Below are 24730 nucleotides of genomic sequence, written 5' to 3'. Positions count from 1 at the left end.
GTATATATTTTGAATGTATTGCGTGTCTAATGCAGACCACACAATATGTATTTATACTATTGAATAAAATCAATTACAATAAAGACATCTAATAATTAGGAATCAATCATACTAATTTCCGAGATTATGTAATGGTTCATTTCCTAGAAATTTGTAATAGTTGATTATATTTTAACACTGCACCTCAAGCTGGAGCATATATGTCTTATGCACCAAGCTTGATACAAATGTATTCAGTCTGAGGGCCTCTAAGGGACTTGGTGAATACGTTAGCCAGCTGATTGCTAGAGTTGACATCAATGGTGATTTCTCTATAGAGCACCTTTTCTCTAACAAAGTGACAATTAATTTCAATGTGTTTAGTTCTTTCATGGAAGACCGGGTTTGATGCAATGTGAAGTGCAGCTTGCATGTGAAAAGAACCTGAAATTGGCTAAAAAGGGGGCATCTGTGTGTGAGGAAAGAGACAGGGGTGCCGACAAGTGGGTCATGCCGGAATAGTGAGAAAAAAGCAAGCGGATAAAGCGTGTGTGACAGACGTGTTGGGAAGGGACATCACGTGCTATGGCAGATCGAAACGACGAAGGAAATGTGGTGGTTGCCGGAAGAAGACGGTCCTGATCGCAGTGGGCACCGGAGGAAAAAGAAGCTGAGAGACAGAGCAAAGGGGCACATAGTCCCCGCAGGCACTGTTCACCTGAAAAAAATTAAAGATCAAAACTTTAAACTGCTGCTATCATATAGAATTGTATATATTCTAAATGTATTATGTGTCTAATGCGGACCACACAATATGTATCTAATGCGGACCACACAATATGTATTTATACTATTGAATAGAATCAATACAAATAAAGACACCTAATAATTAGGAATCAATTATATTAATTTCCGAGATTATGTAACGGTTGATTTTCTAGAAATCTATAACAACTGATTATATTCTAACAAAGTCTTTGTATTCTATTTAATCCTCCTGATTCTAGAATAATATCAATACTTATTCTTATGCTACACTCATTCTCACGTATGTTTAATTATTTTTTCATGCATAACATGTTCTTAATTGATTTTCTTGAGTGAGTATTAGCTCTATCATTTGACTGGAAATTTGGTCATTCGATCCAAGATCTTGAGTTTTGCTTTGGTGTGGTTGCTTTTAATAATTTGTGTTCATATTTTTGTTTCTTTGATTTTATGATAATGTTTTGGAAGGATCTCATATTTCTTTTCTCATTTGTACTCCTCTTGCTATTCCCACATTTGTTTAATTGCTTTTTTTTATGCATAACATGTTCTTGATTGATTTTTGTGAGTGAGTATTAGCTCTATCATTTGACTGGAAATTTGGCCAGTCGATCCAAGATCTTGAGTTTTTCTTCAGTGAGGTTGCTCTTGATAAAATTGTGTTCATATATTGTGTTTCTTTGATTTTATGATAAAGTTTTGGAAGGATCTCATATTTCTTTTCTCATTTGTACACCTCTTTCTATTTTAAGTGTATGATTCGGCTCCATTTAATTTAGTTTGCCTACTAATTTTCGTTATTCAAGAGAATGTTCTTAATGTTGATTGTTGGCTACTGCTATTTTTTATGATTGTGAATTTGTTATTTTAACGTAACAGGGGGATCTTTAATTTGAAAAATCAAGATTCAGAAGCAGCTTCTATTTCTATCCAACTAACTGATCTTGGTCCATTTGCAACTTCTTCTAATAATGTCTTACTTTCACGAACACAGACTCTTGCTTGGAGAACTCGGATAATGTCTACAGAAGGTTTTTCTTTACTACTTTCTTTACCATGCTATATTGTTAAACTGACATTACAGATAACAGTTAAATTAAATACAGACATCTTTTCATTACCATGACAATGTTGTTTCTAGCCATCTTAGTAGTTGAACTACATTTCTAAAGCAGTATGACATGCAAAATAAATGCGATTATCTGCTCATGATGGACAATAATAAATTATATTAATTCATCAATAATAATATGCAGTTTCTTAAGCATGGTTGGAGGTAGTTAGTAGTTAAGGATGTTTTATGTTCCACATATCTGTGGTTTATTTGTTGCTGTGCATATTTGAGACTGCAAAATCAGCATAGACTGTCCTTAATGTTTTCATTATTCAATGAACAGGTTCAACGACTTTCCCTGGGCCAATATTTGTGGTTAACATTACTAGAAATTCAGAGGTATCTGCAACGTGACCATTCTGCAGGCATATAATTTTTTCCACTTATAAGTTGAATTGATATAACTTTTAGAGGAAATACATAGAATTAAATAGTTAAATATCATGAAAAATAATGGATCATTGTAACCAGAATTAGTTACTGTTAGAAGTGTGCCTAACTCAACCCCACAAAACCGACTTGTAAGGTGAGGATTGCACCTTATCTCTAGTCGATGTGGGACTTCCAACACACCCCCTCACGCCTGATAGAGCAAGGGATGTGGGCCTGGACATTAGTAATATAGGCCCAAGGTTTGGAGGGTGTATGAGAGAAGAACAAAGGGTGTGAAGAGGAGTGTTGAGGTGGGAAAAGATGTAACAAAATCGGTTAAGGAGGGAGATGAGGGAATATAGAGGGAGAAAGGAGGGGGAGAGATTGGGAAGGGATGTGGTATTCCTTGTAAGGAGCTTGCTCTGTGGTAGAAGGTTTTGTTAACCTTACTGTTTTATGATACGTATTCTGAATAATACTATTAGAAATCTTTCATCTCAATTGTTTTGTCCTTTTTCGATTGTTGGTCTCTAACAATGCCGAGGTATATTCATCTCGTGCGTGGGACTAGAAGTTAGTGGGTAGTCCGTTAGCGACCCGATATTAGGTGGAACAGAATGTCCAAAAAAGCTCACTAGGATACGTGGCTCTGATACCATGTTAGAAGTGGGCCTTAAGCCTAACTGAACTCCACAAAACCGGCTTGTAAGGTGAGGTTTGCACCTCACACCAAGGTATATACATCTTGTGCGTGGGACTAGAAATTAATGGGTCGTCCGTTAACAGCCCGATAGGAGTGATACAAAATGTCCAAGAAATCTTGCTAGGATAGGCTTTTTTTTAAACAATGACCATGTTAGAAGTGGATTTTAAGTCTAACTCAATCCCACAAAACCAGCTTAAAAGGTGAGGATTGTACCTTATCTCTAGTCGATGTGGGACTTCCAACAGTTGCAAATTGATTATATAATATTCTATAATTTACTTTTATTTTATTTATAAATTTATTAATTCAGTAAAACTTTTAACAATATATATTATTAGGGCGGATGATGGGTTGTATTAGATGAAACAAACAGAGAAAATAGAGAGAATAAACTAAACATATTTTATTAACATCACTCACCGAATCATATGTTCACTGACTTATTTATACATGTTAGTTACTGACTGCACATGAAAACAAAAAAGTACAATAGAATAGAACCTACAGCTTTACAATACAAAATAACCCATACAAACCAACTATATTATAGTATACTAACAGCCCCCCTCAATCCTAAGGAGAAGATTTTTCAAAATTAAAATTCTTCACATTGAGTTTGGCACGAAGAAGAGCAAAATGTGTTGAAGGGAGAGCCTTATTTAAGATATCAGCCCAATTGTCAAGAGTTGGAATGTGAGAAATACACAGTTGTTAGGCCATAAGTTTTTCGTGCATGTAGAAAACATCAATCTCCGTATGTGTGGTGTGATTATGAAAAACATGATTGTATGCAATTGAAACAAACACTGATTGTCACATAAAAGAGTATGAGTGGTGTAGGAAATGTGAAGTTCTGTGATCAACATAGAATTCCAAGACAACTCAGCAGACTTATGAGCGAGATTCCTATACTCAGCTTCAATGCTGGAACATGCAACCACTTGTTGTTTTCTAGACCCCCATGAAATTAGGTTAGTACCAAGGAAAATAGTTGCACTGGAAGTAGATTGTCTACCATCAATGTCAGAAGCCCAATTAGCATCACAAAAAGCCGTGAGAGATACAGACCTGTGCAGAAATGCGAGTTGAAAATGAAGTCCATGAAACAAAGTTCCTTTTAGATACCTTAAAATGTGTTTAATTACAATCCAATTTGAGTCTAGAGGATTGGCCATAAACAGACAAACTTCATTAACAACAAAACTTATTTTTTAATTGTTAAGTGTCCCATCTAGGCTTTAGCTAACAGGTTTGTTTACGAAAGGTTTTCCCGCTGAGTGATTTCATGAACTCTCAAGCAAGCTGAGAATGATAGAGATATGTATTCACCAACTTGAAGGGAGTGTTGTAAGTAGGATATTAAATTTATTATTGAAAGTTGGTAGAATTTAAATGTATTACTTGAAGCTAATAGAAGTTGTTAGAAGATTTTAAAGATCTCTTTGTAATTATTATTTTAGGTTAGAGTTCTGTATAAATAGAGACTGGTGTACTTTTTCAAATGAATCAATTGAATAAAAATCTTTTCTCTTTCATATTAATTTTTTCTAGTTATATAAATAAAAAAGAAACATAATTGAGTGTCTGTGTGTGTGCATATGTTTATGTCATTTATATAATCTACATCATAGATAGACCCCCTCATCTGCATCTATATGATATAATGATTTTATCTTTTATCAGGTCGGCCTGTTGGTTGTGGTTTCACCTTTGATCAGAATACATAATGGAACTGGATTTTCAATGGAACTTCAATTCCAGCGGCTTGAGCCAAAGGAAGATGAGTTTGCATCTCTGTTGTTAAGACCAGGGGATTCTATTGATGATTCTATGGCTATGTTTGATGCCATAAAATTCTCTGGGGGTGTAAAGAGGGCTTTAATTTCTCTGAGTGTTGGTATAGACTTTCACTATATGTACTTTTATTGACTCTATTCCTTTTCATTTCACACAACTTTTCATCTATTCGCAATTCTCAACTATTCATACCTGAGAGTTATAATAATATTTTTCAAATACTATTATATCCATTCACTATTGTTGAGAATAAAGAAAATAGGGATTGAGATTAATCTCTCTTGTGTATAAATCACACATAGGGTAATTTATTTATAATAGAGAGAGGTACAATTAAAAAGAGTAACTGAAAATAAATAAACTAAATAGAAAATATTGTTTTATATTGTGATTAACAATATCTAACAATATCTTAATAATATCAAACAATATCTAAAAAGTATCTAACACTCCCCCTAGAGCTGGGGCATACAAATCGTATGTGTCAAGCTTGTTACAAAATATCTGCTAACTGATCACTTGAGTTAACAAAATCAGTCTTGATGTCTCCAGACATGATCTTTTCCTGAATGAAATGACAATCAATCTCAATATGTTTGGTCCTCTCATGAAAGACATGATTAGAGTTAATATGAAGAGCAGCCTGATTGTCACACACAAGTGTCATTTGGGTAACATCTCCAAATTGTAACTCTTTAAGCAATTGTTTGAGCCAAACAAGTTCACAGGCACCTGAGGCCATAGCTCTATATTCTGCTTCTGCACTGGATCTTGCTACAACACTGTTTCTTACTTTTTCACGAGATCAAGTTACCACCAATGGAGACACAATACCCAGATGTAGATCTTCTATCAAAAGGAGATCTTGCCCAATCAGTATCTGAATAGCAAACAACTCTTGTATGGTTATTAGAACCATATAACAATCCTTTTCCAGGGGATTTTTTAATATACTTCAAGATGCGAGTGACGAGTAACGGTAAGATAATTCCAATAATATATTCCAATGATGCATTCCAATGATCTTCACATGGAGAATTAAGATATTGGCTTACCACACTGACTGCAAAGGAAATGTCAGGACGAGTAACGGTAAGATAATTCAATTTCTCAACATACTTTGAACTCATCAACCCAGTTCCCTCCAAAATATCCACGGCATACTTTCTTTAATATATAACAATACCATCATTGGACTGTGCCACCTCAATACCAAAGAAATATCTAAGTTTGCCAAGATCTTTGGTTTGAAAATAGTGACAGTGATGTTGTTTCAACTGAGAGATGCCATGGTTGTTACTCCCTGTAAGAACGATGTCATCAACATATATTATCAAGTAAACACATCCAGCAGTCAAGTGTTGATAAAAGACAGAATGATCTGCTTCACACCGAGTCATACTAAATTGCTGAACAACATTGCTAAACTTTTCAAACCAAGTCCTAGGAGATTGTTTTAGGCCATATAGGGATTTGCGAAGATGATATACCATCCCAGAAGACTCCCCCTAAGCAACAAATCCAGGAGGTTGCTCCATATAGATTTCTTCTTGCAATTCACCATTGAGGAAAGTATTTTTAACATCTAGTTGATAAAGAGGCCATTGTTGAAGAGCAGCCATGGCGATAAATAAATGAACAGAAGCCATCTTTGCCACAGGGGAAAAGGTATCTCCATAATCCAACCCAAAAATTTGAGTATAACCTTTGGCCACAAGACGAGCTTTGAGGCGATCAATAGTACCATCAGGTCCAACTTTGATAGCAAACACTCACCTGCAACCAACAACAGATTTCCTAGACGGCAACGGGACCAGTTCCCAAGTTCCACTGTTATGAAGATCACTTAAATCATCTGTCATGGCCTGACGCCAACCAGGATGGGCTAAAGCGTCACAAACAGTTTTTGGAATGGTCACAGAAGAAAGAGAGGAAAGACATGTATAAAAAGGTAATGACAATCGATGATAACTCAAGGCAATATAATGGGGAGAGGGATTACAGGTAGAACGCATACCTTTTTGGAGGGCAATGGGAAGCTCAGACTCAAGTGTCAGAGCCGGAGGAGACAGAGTAGTTGGCACTTGAGTGGAGTCACATGGTGGTGGTTGTGATCGAGTACGGTGACTATAAACCTGAAGAAGGGGTGGAGGAGCAGTTGACTGTGGAGCAGGAATCGAGGGTGAAGAAGACACAGTAAGAGGGTCACAGACAATAGGAACATTAAATGTATTAGAAGAGTTGTCAGGATTGGATGGAGTCAAAGGTGAAGATTGACTCTTAAAATAAAGGGAGAACTCATTAAAGGTGACATCTGCAGACACAAAATAACGGTTAAGAAAAGGAGAAAAACATTTGTATCCCCTTTGTGATCTTGTAAACCCTAAGAAAACACACTTATGTGATCTAGAAGAAAGCTTGTCAAGACCAGGATTAAAGTTATGAACAAAACATGTAGACCCGAAAACTCTTAGAGGCAAGGGATGAAGAAGTTTATGAGGGAATAAAATGGAATAAGGTATATTATTCTTTAAAACCGAAGAAAGTGTACGATTAATGAGATAACAGGTAGTAAGAATGGATCACCCCAGAAATATTCAGGAACCTCTCCATGAATTAAAAGAGTGCGAGTGGTTTCAATAAGATGTCTATGTTTACGTTCAGCTACACCATTTTGTTGACGGGTATAAGCATAAGAAGTTTGATGGAGAATGCAGTGAGAAGCCATAAATTGTTTGAAAGAATGAGAAAGATATTCACGGCCATTATCACTACGCAAAATTCTAATAGAAACACCGAACTGAGTTTTAATTTCATTAAAAAAAGATTGAAAGATATGAAATAATTCCGAACGATGTTTCATTAAAAATAACCAAGTGCATCTGGAATAATCATCAATGAAAGTAACAAAGTATTGAAAACCTAAAGTAGATTTAACGCGGCTAGGATCGCAAATGTCAGAGTGAACCAGGCAAAAGGGGACGAAGCATCACGTGTGACACTACGAGGAAAGGAAGTACGACTATGCTTGCCTAATTGACATGACTCACAATCCAAACGAGACAACTTGGACAAGGCAGGGACAAGCTGTTGTAACTTGGTAAGGCTTGGATGACCTAATTGAGCATGAATAAGAGAGGGAGACTCCATAACTGCACCAACGTGTGTAGAGGGACGGAGATGATAAAGACCATAAGACTCATATAATGTGCCAATCACCTGTTTCGAACTCCGGTCCTGTAAACACCTATAATTGTTGGTAAAAGAAACAACACAATCAAGAGAACGAGTTAGGCAACTGATGGACAACAAGTTAAAAGGAGACCCAGGGACATAAAGAACATTATCAATGGTTAAAGAAGGGAAAAGTTTAACAGTGCCAGTGCCAACACCATGAGATGAGACTCTAGAACCATCAGCTAGTGTAACAGAAGGTAAAGAATTAGTAGAGGATAAAGAAGAGAACAAAGATTTGTTACCAATAATATGATCAGTGGCTCCTGAATCAAAGATCCAAGGACCAGGAGCGGCAATGAGAAAAACCTTAAGCTCTAGATACCATGTTGAGAATAAAGAAAATAGGGATCGAGATTAATAGAGAGAGGAACAATTAAAAAGAGTAACTGAATATAAATAGAGTAAATAGAAGATATTGTTTGATATTGTGATTAACAATATCTTAATAATATCAAACAATATCTAACAATTATAATGCATTATTTGACTACATAAGAGTAGAACATGAATATGAAAGTGTATGTTGCTGCTCTTGGTATTGGTAGCCCTTCTATGCTGGTTAATAATATTACATTCCCTCTCATCCTCATTTTTGTTATTCAGATATACATCAACACCAGAAAAAGGAAGAATTTTTAGACGAAGGGAGTTCACAAGGGTCCTCTAGTCATTGGATTTAGTATCAATTTGAAATTATAAATTTTAGTATTAGGGTAGGAGTAAAACGGAAAGACGTAAAGCACTGATTCTGTTATTGGTATGAGTGTATGATACATGTAGACTAAATTTAGCCTAATTAAGGAATTGCAACATAATATGAATTGTACAAATCAAGTGTAATCAAAATTTTCCTAACTATGGATATTAATCTCTTCTAATTATTGTAATTACACTACACGACTGGCTCTTTTGCAGTTGCTTCGCTAGATGCATTAACAAATGGGTTTAGTTCAGTAGCATATTTTGTCTTTGGTCAATATTTTATTATTATCTTTTTATTTTGTTCTGGATAAATGTGTTTTCCTCTGACAGATCTGTGATTGTTTGTTTTCCCAAGAATTAGTAGTACCATTTAAACTTTATCCTGAGATGATGGAGTTTGGTGATTATTTTTCAGGTAACTTCTTATTTTCATTTAGACCCAAAATAGCAGAGGAACTGATTAATTCTGAAAGTTCTCTTTCTTTGGAATGGTCGGATTATATTAAAGGTGGAAAAGCTGTTCGTCTATCAGGAATATTTAATAAATTGAACTACAGAATTCGCAAGGCATTATTTGAAAAATCAGTCAAGTGTTCCTTTAGCACATCATGTTGCACCCTTAAGTCTGGGGGGAAGAGTATTGCGAATATGCATTTTCTCATTCAAACAATTGCTACGGAAATCCCTATTGTACCCGAAAAGTCTGCTGTTGTGTTGAAAAATGATAATCCAACAGTTTCATTGCTAGAAAAGAAAGAAATCTGTCTTCTTCCTACTGTACGGATGACTAATTTATTGCATTCTGAGATAGATGTCATTCTTAGTGAAACAGGTAAAGAAAATGAAAGCATTCACAAATGTATTACTTTTAATTCTGTATTAATGTTTAATGTTAATTATGGTGAAGATCAGTCAAATCTGGTTGGATATGACAAAATTGGGAAGCAGGCAGTTATATCATGTGGTTCAACAGTTGACTTTTATGCCAATCCAGAAGTTATATACTTCACTGTGTCTCTACCTTCTTCCAATTCAAGTTCCAAGCCAGTAAATAGTGGAGACTGTATGAAGAAGTTTCTGAAGCAGAACAATGATGTCCATCATCTGGATATAAATTTGGACTTTGATGGAGGAAAACTTTTTGCAACCTTGAGATTGTACCGTGGAAACAGGGGCATACTGGAGGTTGTTCTGCTAGCCTTTGCTTTCATTCTGTGAATTTATATCCAGTGAAGTGTATATATATAGATTCAGTTAATCTAATTTCTTACGACTCCATCAAGCTGCTTGCAGGTTGTCATTTTTACGTCCTATTCCATTAAGAATGATACAGACTTTCAAATTTTTGTTCTTGAAACTAAAAGGTCTTCTTTATCCAGGTGATTCCCACCCTTTTTGACAAATTAACAGAAAAATTAGAATCATCTATATAAATTCTTGACATATGGTTTTGCTCTCCACGTACAGAATTGAATTAGAGAACTTAAATATGAGTGTTCCTTCAGAGCTAGGTTTATGCTTGCCACCAAAGTCGACTAGTTCATGGTTCTTGAAGTAAGATGAGTTATTATCCTTTGCTTAATGATTTAATATGTAAACAATGCTACCTAGATTTTCCTGTTTTATGACGTTCTTTATTTTTCCAGTGTCTTATTATTCTCTCTGTTTCCAGATCTGAAAGAGTGCTTCTGAAATTGCTGGAGGACCATACATCTGAGGCACTGCTTGACTTTGGTTCTTTATCAGGCCTTGCAGAGATAAGCTTTGAAAAAGAAGAGGGATCTGGAATTAAATCTGTAACAAAGCTTGGAATTTCTATTGGTCCTTCTTTAGGAGAAATTGTTGTGCCATCACAAATGGTGACTTTGGTTCCACGATATGTAATTTGCAATGAATCTGAAGAATGTTTCACTGTTCGCCAATGCTATTTGCAGGTATGCATTATGTATGTATAATGTACCTGTTCATTTATCTCTTTCTCTTCAGTAAGTGATTTAGCTGTCTTCAAGGATGAGGTGGCAGGTGCTATCTCCATTAGCAGCAAACAGCGAATGCCGCTACAGCTGAAGGAAGGATTTAAGAAGATGAGAGAGTTCAGTGTATTTGAGCATTTTATCAGAAAGCACAGAAGTTCCAGTGACAATACCTTGTTTTATGTTCAGATTCAATTAAATGAGGCTGGATTAGGATGGTCTGGGCCAGTTTGCATAGCCTCTCTAGGACATTTTTTCCTGAAATTCAGAAAACAAACTAATGAAGTTACAATATCAGACAACAGAATGACACAATTCGCAGCAGTGCATGTGGTGGAAGAAGGTTCTACACTTGTTTCAAGGTTCTACAAGCCCCCAAATATGAGCCTGCCTTATCGAATTGAGAATTGTTTGCAAAGTCTATCAATAACTTACTATCAAAAGGTGCATAAGATTGATCTGTTTTATATTTTCCCTTCATCATTTGCCTTTTTTCTGATCTCATCATTTGAGAAATTTCCAGGGTTTGTTGGAGCCAGAAGTTCTTGGACCTGCATGCAGTGCTGATTATGTATGGGATGATTTAACCCTTCCTCGAAGATTGGTTATCTGCATCAATGGTTGTCATTTCAACCTTGTTATAGGCTATTTAAGCTAACAATTCTCCGTATAACTAATTTTGGAGTGGTCCTTATGATTGGCAAAGTTAAAACTTAGTAATGCTTTGTAAAAAAAAAAACCAAAAAAAAAAAATTAAAAATCCAACTAATGAATTTAAACCACATAAATGATTAAATCTGCCTGAGATTAGTATATCATAGAATTTGGGTTTGGACCTAAACCAATTCCATAAACCAAAAGTTGGGACTAAATTACCACCCTTGTGATTGCAGTTAAGGCAACCTCCAACCGCAAGTGATGTGGGCTTGAGTTGACCGCTACTAAGACAACTTTCTAGCATAGTACCTTGGCCACTAAAGTGTTTGTTGTTTGTAAATTGGAATATTTGATACTTTTAGCCATGATTACCTCGTAAAATTTGGAATTTGGGTCTAACTCAAACCAACAAAAATGGTTTGTAAAACTATGTAAGATTTGTAAGTTCTATTTATGTCATATCTATAGTCAATTTAGGACTAAATCACCACCATTAAGGTTGTAGTTAAAGCAGCCTCTAAAAGAGACTACAATTAGGCAACTTTTTAACACTCTCCCTAGATCGACAAAACTATTTCTCAAGGTTTTTAGTTGAAGGTGATGTTGTGGTTTCTTATATGTGTTTGCTTATGACTTAGTTCCAACATTTGGTATCAGAGCGGTTGGTTTTGGTGACCAACTCAAATGAGTACCGATGTGGATTGGGTGAAGAATGATTCCGCTTGAGGGAGAGTGTACCAATGTAGAAGATATTCACACTAAGGGGAGCCATTGTTGGAGTCAAGTGTGAGTTTGAGTTCTACATAGGGTAAGAATAGGCAAGAAGAGAAACATATGAAGAGAAAACCACACAATATGTATTTATCCTATTGAAGATAATCAATTACAATAAAGACACCTAATAATTAGGAATCAATCATACTAATTTCCTAGATTATGTAACGGTTAGCACTCCCTCTCAAGCCGGAGCATATATGTCATATGCACCGAGCTTGTCCGAGGGCCTCTCAGGGACTTGGTGAATAAGTCAGCCAGCTGATTGCTAGAGTTGACAAAATCAATAGTAATTTTTGCAAAGAACATCTTTTCTCTAACAAAGTGACAATTAACTTCAATGTGTTTGGTTCTTTCATGGAAGCCCGAGTTTGATGCAATACGAAGTGCAATTTGATTGTCACAAATAATCTTTGTCTCATGGATGTCCCCTATTTTTAGTTGTAGTAGTAGTTGCCTAAGACACGTAAGCTCACAAGTGGTTGTTGCTATAGCATGATATTCTGCTTCTGCACTAGATCTAACAACTATATTTTGCTTCTTGCTTCTCCATGAGTAAGGTTTCCTTCGATAAGAACACAATACCCATAAGTGGATCTTCTATCTGATGGTGATACTGCCTAATCCACATCAGAGTAGCAAGTGATCTTAGTACTTTTGTCTTCATATAATAATCCTTGTCTTGGAGCCTTCTTTATGCATCGAAGAATACGTGTCACAACATCCCAATGGCTATCACAAGGAGCATTTAGAAATTGGCATACCACACTAACCGCGAAAGTGATGTCGAGTCTAGTGATGGTGAGATAGTTAAGTCGTCCTACCAGGTGACGGTCTCTTTATGGGTCTTTCAAATGGTTCCCCCTCACCTGGAAGAAGCTTGATATTGAAATCCATAGAAGTATCACAAGGACGACTTTCAACCGTAGCAGTTTCAGTAAGAATGTTTAGGGCATACTTTCATTGATTATTGACAATTCCAAAAGTAGATTGAGCAACTTCAATGCCTAAAAAATATCTGAGAGGGTCCAAATCTTTAGTATGAAATTGTTGTGAAAGGTACTCTTTGAGTTGTCGAATTCCTGACTCATCATCACCCGTGACGACAATGTCATCAACAAAAACAACAAGGTAAATGCATTTGCTAGAAGAGTATTGGAAGTAGAAGACAGAGTGATTAGCCTCACAACCTCACTTGTAGTCTTAGGAATAGACACAGAATCCAAAGAAGTAACAAAGGAGAAATAGGATTGAGACAATCGATCACAATTAATGGTAAAAGCATAGATAGGGTTGGGATTACGAGAGAAACAAGTACCTTTTCGTATCGCAATAGGAAGTTTAGGTGTAGGAGGCATGGGCGATTGGAGCAGGAGATGATGCTTGAGGATTAGTAGAGTGAGTCACAATTGAAGTTTGAACTTGTTGAAGCAAAAGACGTTGAGGTGGAGCAATTACCTGAGTCGAAACAGGCAAAACTTCTGGATGTTGAGAAGCAATTACCTGAGTCGGATCAGGCGAGACTTCTAAAGATTCTACTGTAAGATTGACATCCAATATAGTGGAAGTGTAGAACGGGGTAGTCTTGAAAAAGGTGTCATCAACAGAAACTATATATCGTTGAAGTTTAGGAGAAAAACAACGATAACCCTTTTGAAGGTGTGAGTAATCAAGAAAAATACTTTTTAGAGATTTGACAAAAAATTTATCTTTTCCTAGAGTAAGGTCATGGACGAAGCATGCAACCAAAGACACGAAGAGGAATGAAGTAAAGATTTTGTGTTGGATATAAGAGAGTGTAAGGAACCTGATTATTAAGGACGGAGGAAGGCATGCGATTTATCAAATAACATGAGGTTGGAATGGCATCTCCTAAGAATCGAAGAGGAATATCGTGGTAATACTGAAGCAGAATGTCGTACAAAAGCACAACAATAACACAAGACAAGTAATATTCCTCAGCTCAATTTTCCAAAACCATTAGATGAGGTTTCAATTTCAGTGCTCTGATACTATATAGCATTGTATATGTTCTGAATGTATTGCGTGTCTAATACAGACCACACAATATGTATTTATACTATTGAAGAAAATCAATTACAACAAAGACATCTAATAATTAGGAACAATCATACTAATTTATGAGATTATGTAAAGGTTGATTTCCAGAAGTCTGTAGCAGCTGATTATATTCTAACAATTTGATTAGATGTTGTTGAAAGAGAGAAAAATAAATGCATGAGATGTTGAAATTGCATCTAAACTGCACACCAAATTCCATTTTATTTGAGGTTGATCGTAAAAAATATACAAGTGGTTATAGGTAATTTTCTCCATATATACATGATATAATTTGCAATTATATTTTTTTATGTTTGGTCTAAAGAGGAGGTGGTTCACTGGGGATACAATACCAATGAGACCTGAACCCAATCATATAAGGCATTGACACCACTCTCAATCCTAAACCTCAAGGCAATGGGTTTATGGGTCTTCATCCTTATATAACTTTCTCATTTCTAGCCAATGTGGGACTTAGATTCACTTGGATTCCTAACAATCTCCCCCTCAAGGGTGAGTTCCTTCAACCACATTGGCACATTCCCCCTCCAACAGAAGCTTTCCCAACCACAAGTACCCCATTTTCTGTATTGCCGTTCTTCTTAATGGGACACCCTTGCCAGGAAGACTTTTGATACAAGGACCATACTGTACTCGTTTGAGCTGGTTTTAACCATCAGCTCTGATATCATTTGTTAGGTCTAAAGAAGAGGAGGTTCACTAGGGGATACAATACTAACGAGACTTGATCCCAACCACATAAGGCATTGACACCACTTCCAATCCAAAATCTTAAGGTAATGGGTTTATGGGTCTCATCCTTATACAGCGTTTTACTTTCTCATTTCTAATCAATGTGGGACTTAGACTCACTTGGATTCCTAACACTTTGGCCTAGTGGTAAGCATTCAATCCTAACATTTTAGACTTATCTCTCCTTGGACAGCTTTTTTGCATTTAGGAATTTTGAAGACATCTTTTACAATTGTAAATTGAAATTTGGCAACTTTTCCACGAAACACTTAAATAAGGGGTGGTGGTTACATGATCTATCCTATTTCCACATAGCAATAGGAAGGTAAAGATAAACTAATCCAGTGGGTTTTGGAATGTCAAATAGGTTCGGATTCACTTTCATTTACTTGTAGAATTTCAAGATAAATTATGTTGTAGGTCTTTTAAGACAAAATGTTAGAGAATCACAAATCTTCAGTGAACATATCAACCCATTAGTAATTAAAGTGTCAAGAAAGCTTTCTCAGAGTGAAATTCTATCTGTGTTTTTCATGGACGGATTAGATGCAATGTGTTGAGTGTACCGCATCACTTACCTCACTTCTTGCAGTGCAGTTTGTATGTTTGTTGGGCCATACAATATTTAATAATATGATTGCATTGTTTTTTTATTAAGTTTTAAGATACTATCTTTAACAATATGATTGTACTGTTTTGTTGTATTATTAAGCCCTCTCTTGTTTCGGTCTGAAGTAGTAGTTGTACCGGAGGGATTAAGTAATAATATAATAGCATTGTTGATTTTTGTTGTAGATAGCCTTCAATTACGAGAGATTAAGTTGGATAAGGTGCGAGCATGGAAACCATTTTTTAAACTTGGGCAGCAAAGGGTATTAGCTCCCCGTTTGCTTTTAGACAGAAGATCAAGAGATCAGATGATGAGTTTCAGTCATCATAATGGCCTGGAAATGGAAAAAGTAGGGTATGAAATATATGCAGAGGGTCCAACAAGAGTTTTGCGAATTTGTGAGATCCATAATAGTTTCAAGATGGATACAGTTCTTGATTGGTGTGCAAAAGTTCAATTGAGAGTTTCTCAGTTTGCAATTCACCTACTTGAGCATGTAAAACAGGTATCCTTGCTTCTATTAGGTGTTTTAATCTATCAACATCTACTATCTGTTGAATGTAGTTGAAGTTGTACTTTCCATGTTTAATATTTATGTGTACTGTGTGAACGTAAAATATAATTTAGTTTTGGAGCATAAGGTATATTAGTCTATTGAATGCTATCATATTGTACTCAACGGTTCAAAATATGCAGCTTGTACGATCTTGAGTCCATCCATCCAAAGAGAGAAATACAAATGGAAAGTAGTATCTTAGATACATCTATAATTACTGATTTTATATGGATAACATTGTAGTGGGTCAATGACAAACATTGACAAAAGTAGTGATTGTGAAGTTTTAGTTCGTGAAATATTTCCTTGAAAAAGGGATTTGATTTTTCCTAGTTTACAATATGTTGCCATATTCAATTCACAGTGAAAGCACAACAGGCACGACTCTGCCTCTTTCCCCTCTATGTTTTAAACTTCACCCTTTTGTTCTGAAACATTTGTACTCTTGCTAATTTCTACTGATTTTTCTGAGCTTTTATTTTTTTATTTCTTAAGGAGGAAGACAACAATGAGCGCAAAGATTTTACTCCAATTGTAATTGCAAAGCTTGGGAATCTACACGTGATTACTGTTTCTAATAATAATCAAACATATAACCAATTCAGTTTACAGGTAATGTCAATAAAATACTTTCCCCAAGTTCTTAGCTAACTTGATTCACCTTTTTTGTTCATACCAAGTCTCAAGACATTGTTTCGGTCAAAGAAATTATTGATGCTATCCTATTCATTATTAATCCAGTACATGAATTTGGAGCTTAAGTGGAATGGATCTCCTTTTGCATCAATGCTTCGCAGACATCAACTAGATTACAGTGACTCAAATGATAGTGTACTTAAGATTGTTTTTGTTGTACTTACGTCATGTTCCAACGTTAAGCAATTTAGATACTCATCAATTTTTCTTCAGGTAAAGTAGAATGCTAGTTTTTTCTCCAACCCTCCCCCCTTTTTTTGTAGAATTGTGTTTACTTTTAAGCTTTTTAAATTAATAGAAGCCAAGAATTTTCATTTTAAAGAATTAATTCACTAATTCTATGTGTGCATTGGTATTGTGTAGCCGATTGATTTGAATCTTGATGAGGAGACATTGATGAAAGTTGCGTCATTTTGGAGAACTTCTCTTAGTGACTCTGAGAGTCGACGATTTTACTTTGACCATTTTGAAATCCATCCAATAAAGGTTTACTTCATTGAATTTTATCTTTCATTTAATTTGAATTTTTTGGCTTAATTTATATTTTTGAATATATTTTTGTATTTTGTAGATCATTGCAAGCTTTATCCCTGGGGAATCACGTTCAAGTTACAACTCAACGCAGGAGGCTTTGAGATCCTTAATTCATAGTGTGATAAAGGTTGTCTAACATTTCTTAATTAGCCTATTTTCTTAAAAATGATGTATACTGGTGTAGTTAGTCATGATAGATCCTTATTATTCTTAACAGGTACCTCCCATAAAAAACATGGTAGTAGAATTGAATGGGGTCCTAATTACCCATGCTCTGATAACAATACGTGAATTATTTATTAAATGTGCACAACATTATTCATGGTAAGCCTGTGACATACTTTCTTTTCAATTTTGTATCAAATTCATGACTCAAAATGAAAGAGTTTCTCCAGGTATGCAATGAGGGCCATATATATTGCTAAAGGAAGCACTTTACTTCCCCCAGATTTTGTTTCTATTTTTGATGACTTGGCTTCATCATCCCTTGATGTATTCTTTGATCCATCTCGTGGATTGGCAAATCTTCCAGGACTCACCTTAGGTATATTATATGCTCTATTAGCTTCTTGTATGCTCCACTTTTAAGAACCTAGAACTAGATTGAGTTTTCAGTAAAGGATATTATAGAGAAATGAAAAAATAAGTTTGCAACTTTTTATTAAATTTAAATAGACACCAAGGGTATTCTATGTGCTATATTCTTATTAAGCTTGTTGCTTCCTCTTCTTCCCTTACTCTCAAAGCATACTATGATGTTGGTTGAGTTGATGATTGTAGATCTACATATGGGGAAGTTATATACCTGGGTCACAATTTCGTCTCTTGGTGGTCTAAGAATCAACAACTGGTTAATAAGTAAAGTGTAAATGCTGAATATTGTAGCTCAGCTCAGGCACCTGCAGAAATCTTTGGACTGAGACTCTCGTTTTCGGTTCCCATCTTCTAGTGTGACAACTAGATTATTGTCTCCATTTCCCTCAATCACATTCATCACCTCTCTTCATCCCTATGATAAACACATGAAAATTGACCTCTATTTTTTCAAGAAAAGTGATGAAGACTCAGCTTACTGTTTTTGGCACCTTCCTACTCAAGAACAATGAACTGTTCTGTTAACTAAACCTATCTCTTGAACACAATTTTAGTTTCTTAGACACTGTTAGATATTGTTTAGATATTGTTTGATATTATTAAGATATTGTTAGATATTGTTAATCACAATATCAAACAATATCTTCTATTTACTCTATTTATTTTCAGTTACTCTTTTTAATTGTACTTCTCTCTATTATAAATAGATTACCTTATGTGTGGTTTATACACGAGGGAGATTAATCTCAATCCCTATTTTCTTTATTCTCATCATGGTATCTAAAGCTTAAGGTTTTTTATTCGCTGTCGTTGTCTCGGCCTCTGCCGCCACCACCGCTGCTGCCACGGAGTCGTCGTTGCCGGCGCCACCGCCGCCCACCGGAGCCGTCGTCGGAGCCACCGTCGGAGCCGCCACCACCGCTGCCACCGATCCATCGTTGCTGGAGTGTTAGTTCCGACCGGTGACCATACGGTTCTGATCGTCCCTCATGCGCCATTCGAAGCCGCACCTCTTCCAGTTCCTCCATGGCGTTTTCCGCTGCTTTTCCAGTCCTGAAATCTCTTCTGTTTCATCTGCTATATTTGTTATGTTCAACAAATTTCTCAAATGGTATAAGGATCAACAGTTTTCTAGTTCCACTGCATCTGTTGCTCACATAGGTACATCTTTTGTTTGTCTGACTCGATCTTCTTCTCCTGGTCCTTGGGTTTTTGATTCAAGAGCCACTGATCATATTACTGGTAACAAATCATTGTTTTCTTCTTTATCCTCTACTAATCTTTTACCTTCTGTTACACTGGCTGATGGTTCTAGAGTCTCATCTCATGGTGTTGGCACTTTTAAACTTTTCCCTTCTTTAACCATTGGTAATGTTCTTTATGTCCCTGGGTCTCTTTTTAACCTGTTGTCCATCAGTCGCCTAACTCGTTCTCTTGATTGTATTGTTTCTTTTACCAACAATTCTGTCTGTTTATAGGACCGGAGTTCGAAACAGGTGATTGGCACAGGATATGAGTCTCGTGGTCTTTATCATCTTCGTCCCTCTACACATGTTGGTGCAGTTATGGAGTCTCCCTCTCTTATTCATGCTCAGTTAGGTCATCCAAGCCTTGCCAAGTTACAACAGCTTGTCCCTGCCTTCTCCAAGTTGTCTCGTTTGGATTGTGAGTCGTGTCAATTAGGCAAGCATAGTAGTACTTCTATTTCTTTTTGTGTCACACGTGATGCTTCGTCCCCGTTTGGCTTGGTTCACTCTGACATCTGGGGTCCTAGCCGCGTTAAGTCTACTTTAGGTTTTCAATACTTTTTTACTTTCATTGATGATTATTCCAAATGCACTTGGTTATTTTAAATGGAACATCGTTTGGAATCATATCTTTCAATCTTTTTTTAATGAAATTAAAACTCAGTTCGGTGTTTCTATTAGAGTTTTGCGTAGTGATAATGGCTGTGAATATCTTTCTCATTCTTTCAAACAATTTATGGCTTCTCATGGCATTCTGCATCAAACTTCTTATGCTTATACCCCTCAACAAAATGGTCTAGCTGAACGTAAAAATAGACATCTTATGGAAACCACTCACACTCTTTTAATTCATGGAGAGGTTCCTGAACATTTCTGAGGTGATACCATTCTTATTGCTTGTTATCTCATTAATCGTATGCCTTCTTCGGTTTTAAAGAATAACATACCTCATTCCATTTTATTCCCTCATGAACCTCTTCATCCCTTACCTCTAAGAGTTTTCGGGTCTACATGTTTTGTTCATAACTTTAGTCCTGGTCTTGACAAGCTTTCTTCTAGATCACATAAGTGTGTTTTCTTAGGGTTTACAAGATCACAAAGAGGATACAAATGTTTTTCTCCTTTTCTTAACCGTTATTTGGTGTCTGCAGATATCACCTTTAATGAGTTCTCCATTTATTTTAAGAGTCAATCTTCACCTCTGACTCCATCCAATCCTGACAACTCTTCTAATACCTTTAATGTTCCTATTGTTTGTGACCCTCTTACTGTGTCTTCTTCACCCTTAGTTCCTGCTCCACAGTCAACTGCTCCTCCACCCCATCTTCAAGTTTATAGTCACCGTAATCGATCACAACCACCACCATGTGACTCCACTCAAGTGCCAACTACTCTGTCTCCTTCGGCTTTGACACCTGAGTCTGACCTTTCCATTGTCCTCCGAAAAGGTATGCGTTCTACCCGTAATCCCTCTCCCCTTTATATTGCTTTGAGTTATCATTGATTGTCATTACCTTTTTATACATGTCTTTCCTCTCTTTCTTCTGTGACCATTCCAAAAACTGTTTGTGACGCTTTAGCCCATCTTGGTTGGCGTCAGGCCATGACAGATAAATTAAGTGCTCTTCATAATAGTGGAACTTGGGAACTGGTCCCGTTGCCGTCTAGGAAATCTGTTGTTGGTTGCAGGTGGGTGTTTGCTATCAAAGTTGGACCTGATGGTATTATTGATCGCCTCAAAGCTTGTCTTGTAGCCAAAGGTTATACTCAAATTTTTGGTTTGGATTATGGAGATACCTTTTCCCCCGTGGCAAAGATGGCTTCTGTTCATTTATTTATCGCCATGGCTGCTCTTCAACAATGGCCTCTTTATCAACTAGATGTTAAAAATGTTTTCCCCAATGGTGATTTGCAAGAAGAAATCTATATGGAGCAACCTCCTGGATTTGTTGCTTAGGGGGGGAGTCTTCTGGAATGGTATGTCGTCTTCGCAAATCCCTATATGGCCTAAAACAATCTCCTAGGGATTGGTTTGGAATGTTTAGCAATGTTGTTCAGCAATTTGGTATGACTCAGTGTGAAGCAGATCATTATGTATTTTATCAACACTCAAGTGCTGGATGTGTTTACTTGATAGTATATGTTGATGACATCGTTCTTACAGGGAGTAACAACCATGACATCTCTCAGTTGAAACAACATCTCTCACTATTTTCAAACCAAAGATCTTGGCAAACTCAGATATTTCTTGGGTATTGAGGTTGCACAGTCCAATGATGGTATTGTTATATCTTTGAGAAAGTATGCCATGGATATTTTGGAGGGAACTGGGTTGATGAGTTCAAAGTATGTTGATACACTCATGGATCCCAATACTAAACTTCTATCAAATCAGGGGGAGCCTATATCTGATCCTGAGCAGTATAGAAGATTGGTTGGGAAATTAAATTATCTTACCGTTACTCGTCCTGACATTTCCTTTGCAGTCAGTGTGGTAAGCCAATATCTTAATTCTCCATGTGAAGATCATTGGAATGCAGTCACTCGCATCTTGAAGTATATTAAAAAATCTCCTGGAAAAGGATTGTTATATGGTTCTAATAACCATACAAGAGTTGTTTGCTATTCAGATGCTGATTGGGCAGGATCTCCTTCTGATAGAAGATCTACATCTGGGTATTGTGTCTCCATTGGTGGTAACTTGATCTCGTGGAAAAGTAAGAAACAGAGTGTTGTAGCAAGATTCAGTGCAGAAGCAGAATATAGAGCTATGGCCTCAGCTGCCTGTGAACTTGTTTGGCTCAAACAATTGCTTAAAGAGTTACAATTTGGAGATGTTACCCAAATGACACGTGTGTGACAATCAGGCTGCTCTTCATATTAACTCTAATCCTGTCTTTCATGAAAGGACCAAACACATTGAGATTTATTGTCATTTCATTCAGGAAAAGATCATGTATGGAGACATCACGATTGAGTTTGTTAACTCAAGTGATCAGTTAGCAGATATTTTTACTAAGTCTTTACAGGGGCCTAGAATTGATTATATTTGTAACAAGCTTGGCACATACAATTTGTATGCTTCAGCTTGAGGGGGAGTGTTAGATATTGTTTAGATATTGTTTGATATTATTAAGATATTGTTAGATATTGTTAGATATTGTTAATCACAATATAAAACAATATCTTCTATTTACTCTATTTATTTTCAGTTACTCTTAATGTTATCAAATTTCGGCCATGGCGGCGCTATGGTGGAAATCGGTTGCGGTTTTCCGACCTACCGCCACAACATGACGGAGGCGAAGCGGGTTTTCTGTGACGGCTCGTGGCGGCCGCTTTTCGCATGGCGGCTGGCGGTGGCGAAACGGTAATAGCGAAAAAAGAGAACTAAAGAAAGAGATAAGCAGTAGCAAAGTGGAAGAGATACTGCAGCTACCGTGTCTGAGAAGAGATGAGTAGTGTGGGAGATGAGATAGGCAATGGCTGACACAAATAAACCCTAATTTCATCCTTCTATGCGTTTTACTCTACATCAGTTTTACGGAGGTTTAATTTGGGTCAGGCCCACTAACATTATTTGACCTAACCTAAGCCCAGAACCCCTCCTCTCTTATTCTTTTATATTTTACTGTGGCCCTTCTCTTATTCTTTTACCAGTTACTGCAGTAAAATATTACTAATGCAGGTAAATATCCATTAAAACATCTCTTCTCTTATTCTTTCAACTTTGGCCTTAGTTACTGCAACTAAGAGCCACAACTGCCACCACCAGTTGTTGTTGCCCACCATTGTCAGCCACTGCCGCCTGTCGCCTACCGTCACAATCAGCCACCGCCGCCTGCCTCCGGCTGCCACAGTCAGCCACTGCCGCCTGTCGTCACTGTCAACTCCTTTTTTTTCAAATTTTTTTCTACTTCTCTTCTTTCTCTATAATTATTTTTTCAAAAATTATACTTTCCGCTATAACCCGATATGATTTCCGTTATAACTTTATAACGGATTTTTGGCTTGCCGATATTTTCCGTTATCCGATATTGATAACATTGGTTACTCTTTTTAATTGTACCTCTCTCTATTATAAATAGATTATCCTATGTGTGGTTTATACACGAGAGAGATTAATCTCAATCTCTATTTTCTTTATTCTCATCAGACACAAACTCCATGGGGCTGGGTTTTATCAATGCACCTTCTGTAAGTGTTTAGGGAATGGGAGTGAATACTGCATACCACATGTTAATTGTATTTTATATTTGGGCTTGAGTCCATCTCAATGTAATGCTATGCTAGACTATATTATATTATATTATATTATATATATATATATATATATATATATATATATATATATATGTGTGTGTATGTGTGTGTCTTTCTGTGTTGTATAATACGCACAAGGAATTCCATTGCACATGACTCTCTACATGGTATCTAGGGCCTAATCCAAATTCGTGTCTAGCCGATGGACCCACAGTCCATTAGTGCTGAAATTTTTCTAGAAGTTGTCTTATTCTAATTTTCTGCCCTCTTCCCTCATTCTCTATCTCATTAATCAAACCGCTGTCCTCACAAATCATTGACCCTCTGTCCAATTCTCCTACCCCCAATGTCTCTTCTTCTTCATGTCTAATAGATCAGTCCTATCCTTCACCCTCTAATGTCAATACTCCACCAGAACAACCCACATCTCCTGTCCCTAAAACACTCATCCCATTCTTCTCCTCATCCACGTGGAACCAAACACTGCCGAACCAGCCTTAGAAGACACCAACTAGCTTGATGCCATGAAAGCTGAATTTACTACCCTTCAAGTTAATAACACTTGGACTCTTGTTATTCTTTCTTCTAACAGGACACCCATTGGTTGCAAATGGGTTTAATGTAAAACAAACTTTGATGGTTCTTTGAATAAATACAAGACATGACTCATTGTAAAGGGTTTTAATTAACTTTATGGCTTGTTTTTGCTGAGACATTCTCTCCTATAATAAAACCTGCCACTATTCGGATTATATTCACACTGCTCTTACTAGTGGTTTGTCTTTTCAGCAATTAATGTTAATAAGTCTTTCTTGGGAAGTTCTTAGAACAAGTGTACATGATAGAGCCCCTTGATTTTGAAGTTTGTAATAAATCCCTTATTTTGTCCACTGCAAGTTGCGAACTTCAACATCAATCCACTGCAGTCGAGAAAATTTCTGATCCGGAGTAGACACAAGCTCCGAAACAGAAAATCATGAACACATATGATATTGCATGTAATTTTGACTATCATGAGTGTAGTTTTTACGAGTGCCCTTGAGAAATTATGTGAGAGCTGTCCTTAGCTTAGGTGGTTAGTTCAGATGTAACCTCTTGCAGTGGTATATTATTTACATCTATACTCTTGCTAGTTAATCCCAGTTAATGCGATTGATTTCTTTTTTGTACGAAATTACTTTTCTAAATCTTTTCTCTGAACCATTAACATTCATGGTCAAGGAATAGTTGCAAAAGGGCTTACTGGATGACTCAAGGAATAGAGGGGTTACCTTTACCTTCCGCCAAGATAAAAAATGGCCTATTCTAAACTCATGCTTATTCTCAAAACTCATTTA

The 24730-nt window shown here is 36.5% G+C and overlaps 1 protein-coding gene across 1 annotated transcript in view; it reads left to right on the top strand.

Moving 5' to 3' along the window:
- The window catches only part of LOC114179483, a 68103-nt gene that overhangs the window by 34845 nt on the left and 8528 nt on the right, over positions 1 to 24730 (top strand). The window contains 17 exon segments of the mRNA XM_028065838.1: positions 1627 to 1778; positions 2145 to 2200; positions 4623 to 4836; positions 9091 to 9507; positions 9583 to 9860; positions 9969 to 10054; positions 10143 to 10229; positions 10348 to 10609; positions 10685 to 11092; positions 11172 to 11268; positions 15689 to 16008; positions 16555 to 16671; positions 16801 to 16968; positions 17119 to 17241; positions 17327 to 17416; positions 17507 to 17613; positions 17685 to 17833. Coding sequence (XP_027921639.1) covers positions 1627 to 1778; positions 2145 to 2200; positions 4623 to 4836; positions 9091 to 9507; positions 9583 to 9860; positions 9969 to 10054; positions 10143 to 10229; positions 10348 to 10609; positions 10685 to 11092; positions 11172 to 11268; positions 15689 to 16008; positions 16555 to 16671; positions 16801 to 16968; positions 17119 to 17241; positions 17327 to 17416; positions 17507 to 17613; positions 17685 to 17833 — 3131 coding nt within the window.

The sequence above is a fragment of the Vigna unguiculata genome, chromosome 3 (genome assembly GCF_004118075.2).
Source record: "Vigna unguiculata cultivar IT97K-499-35 chromosome 3, ASM411807v1, whole genome shotgun sequence".
Lineage (NCBI taxonomy): Eukaryota > Viridiplantae > Streptophyta > Magnoliopsida > Fabales > Fabaceae > Vigna > Vigna unguiculata.
Note: the sequence above shows the minus strand (reverse complement) of the source record. Positions and strands in the feature narration are given on the sequence as shown.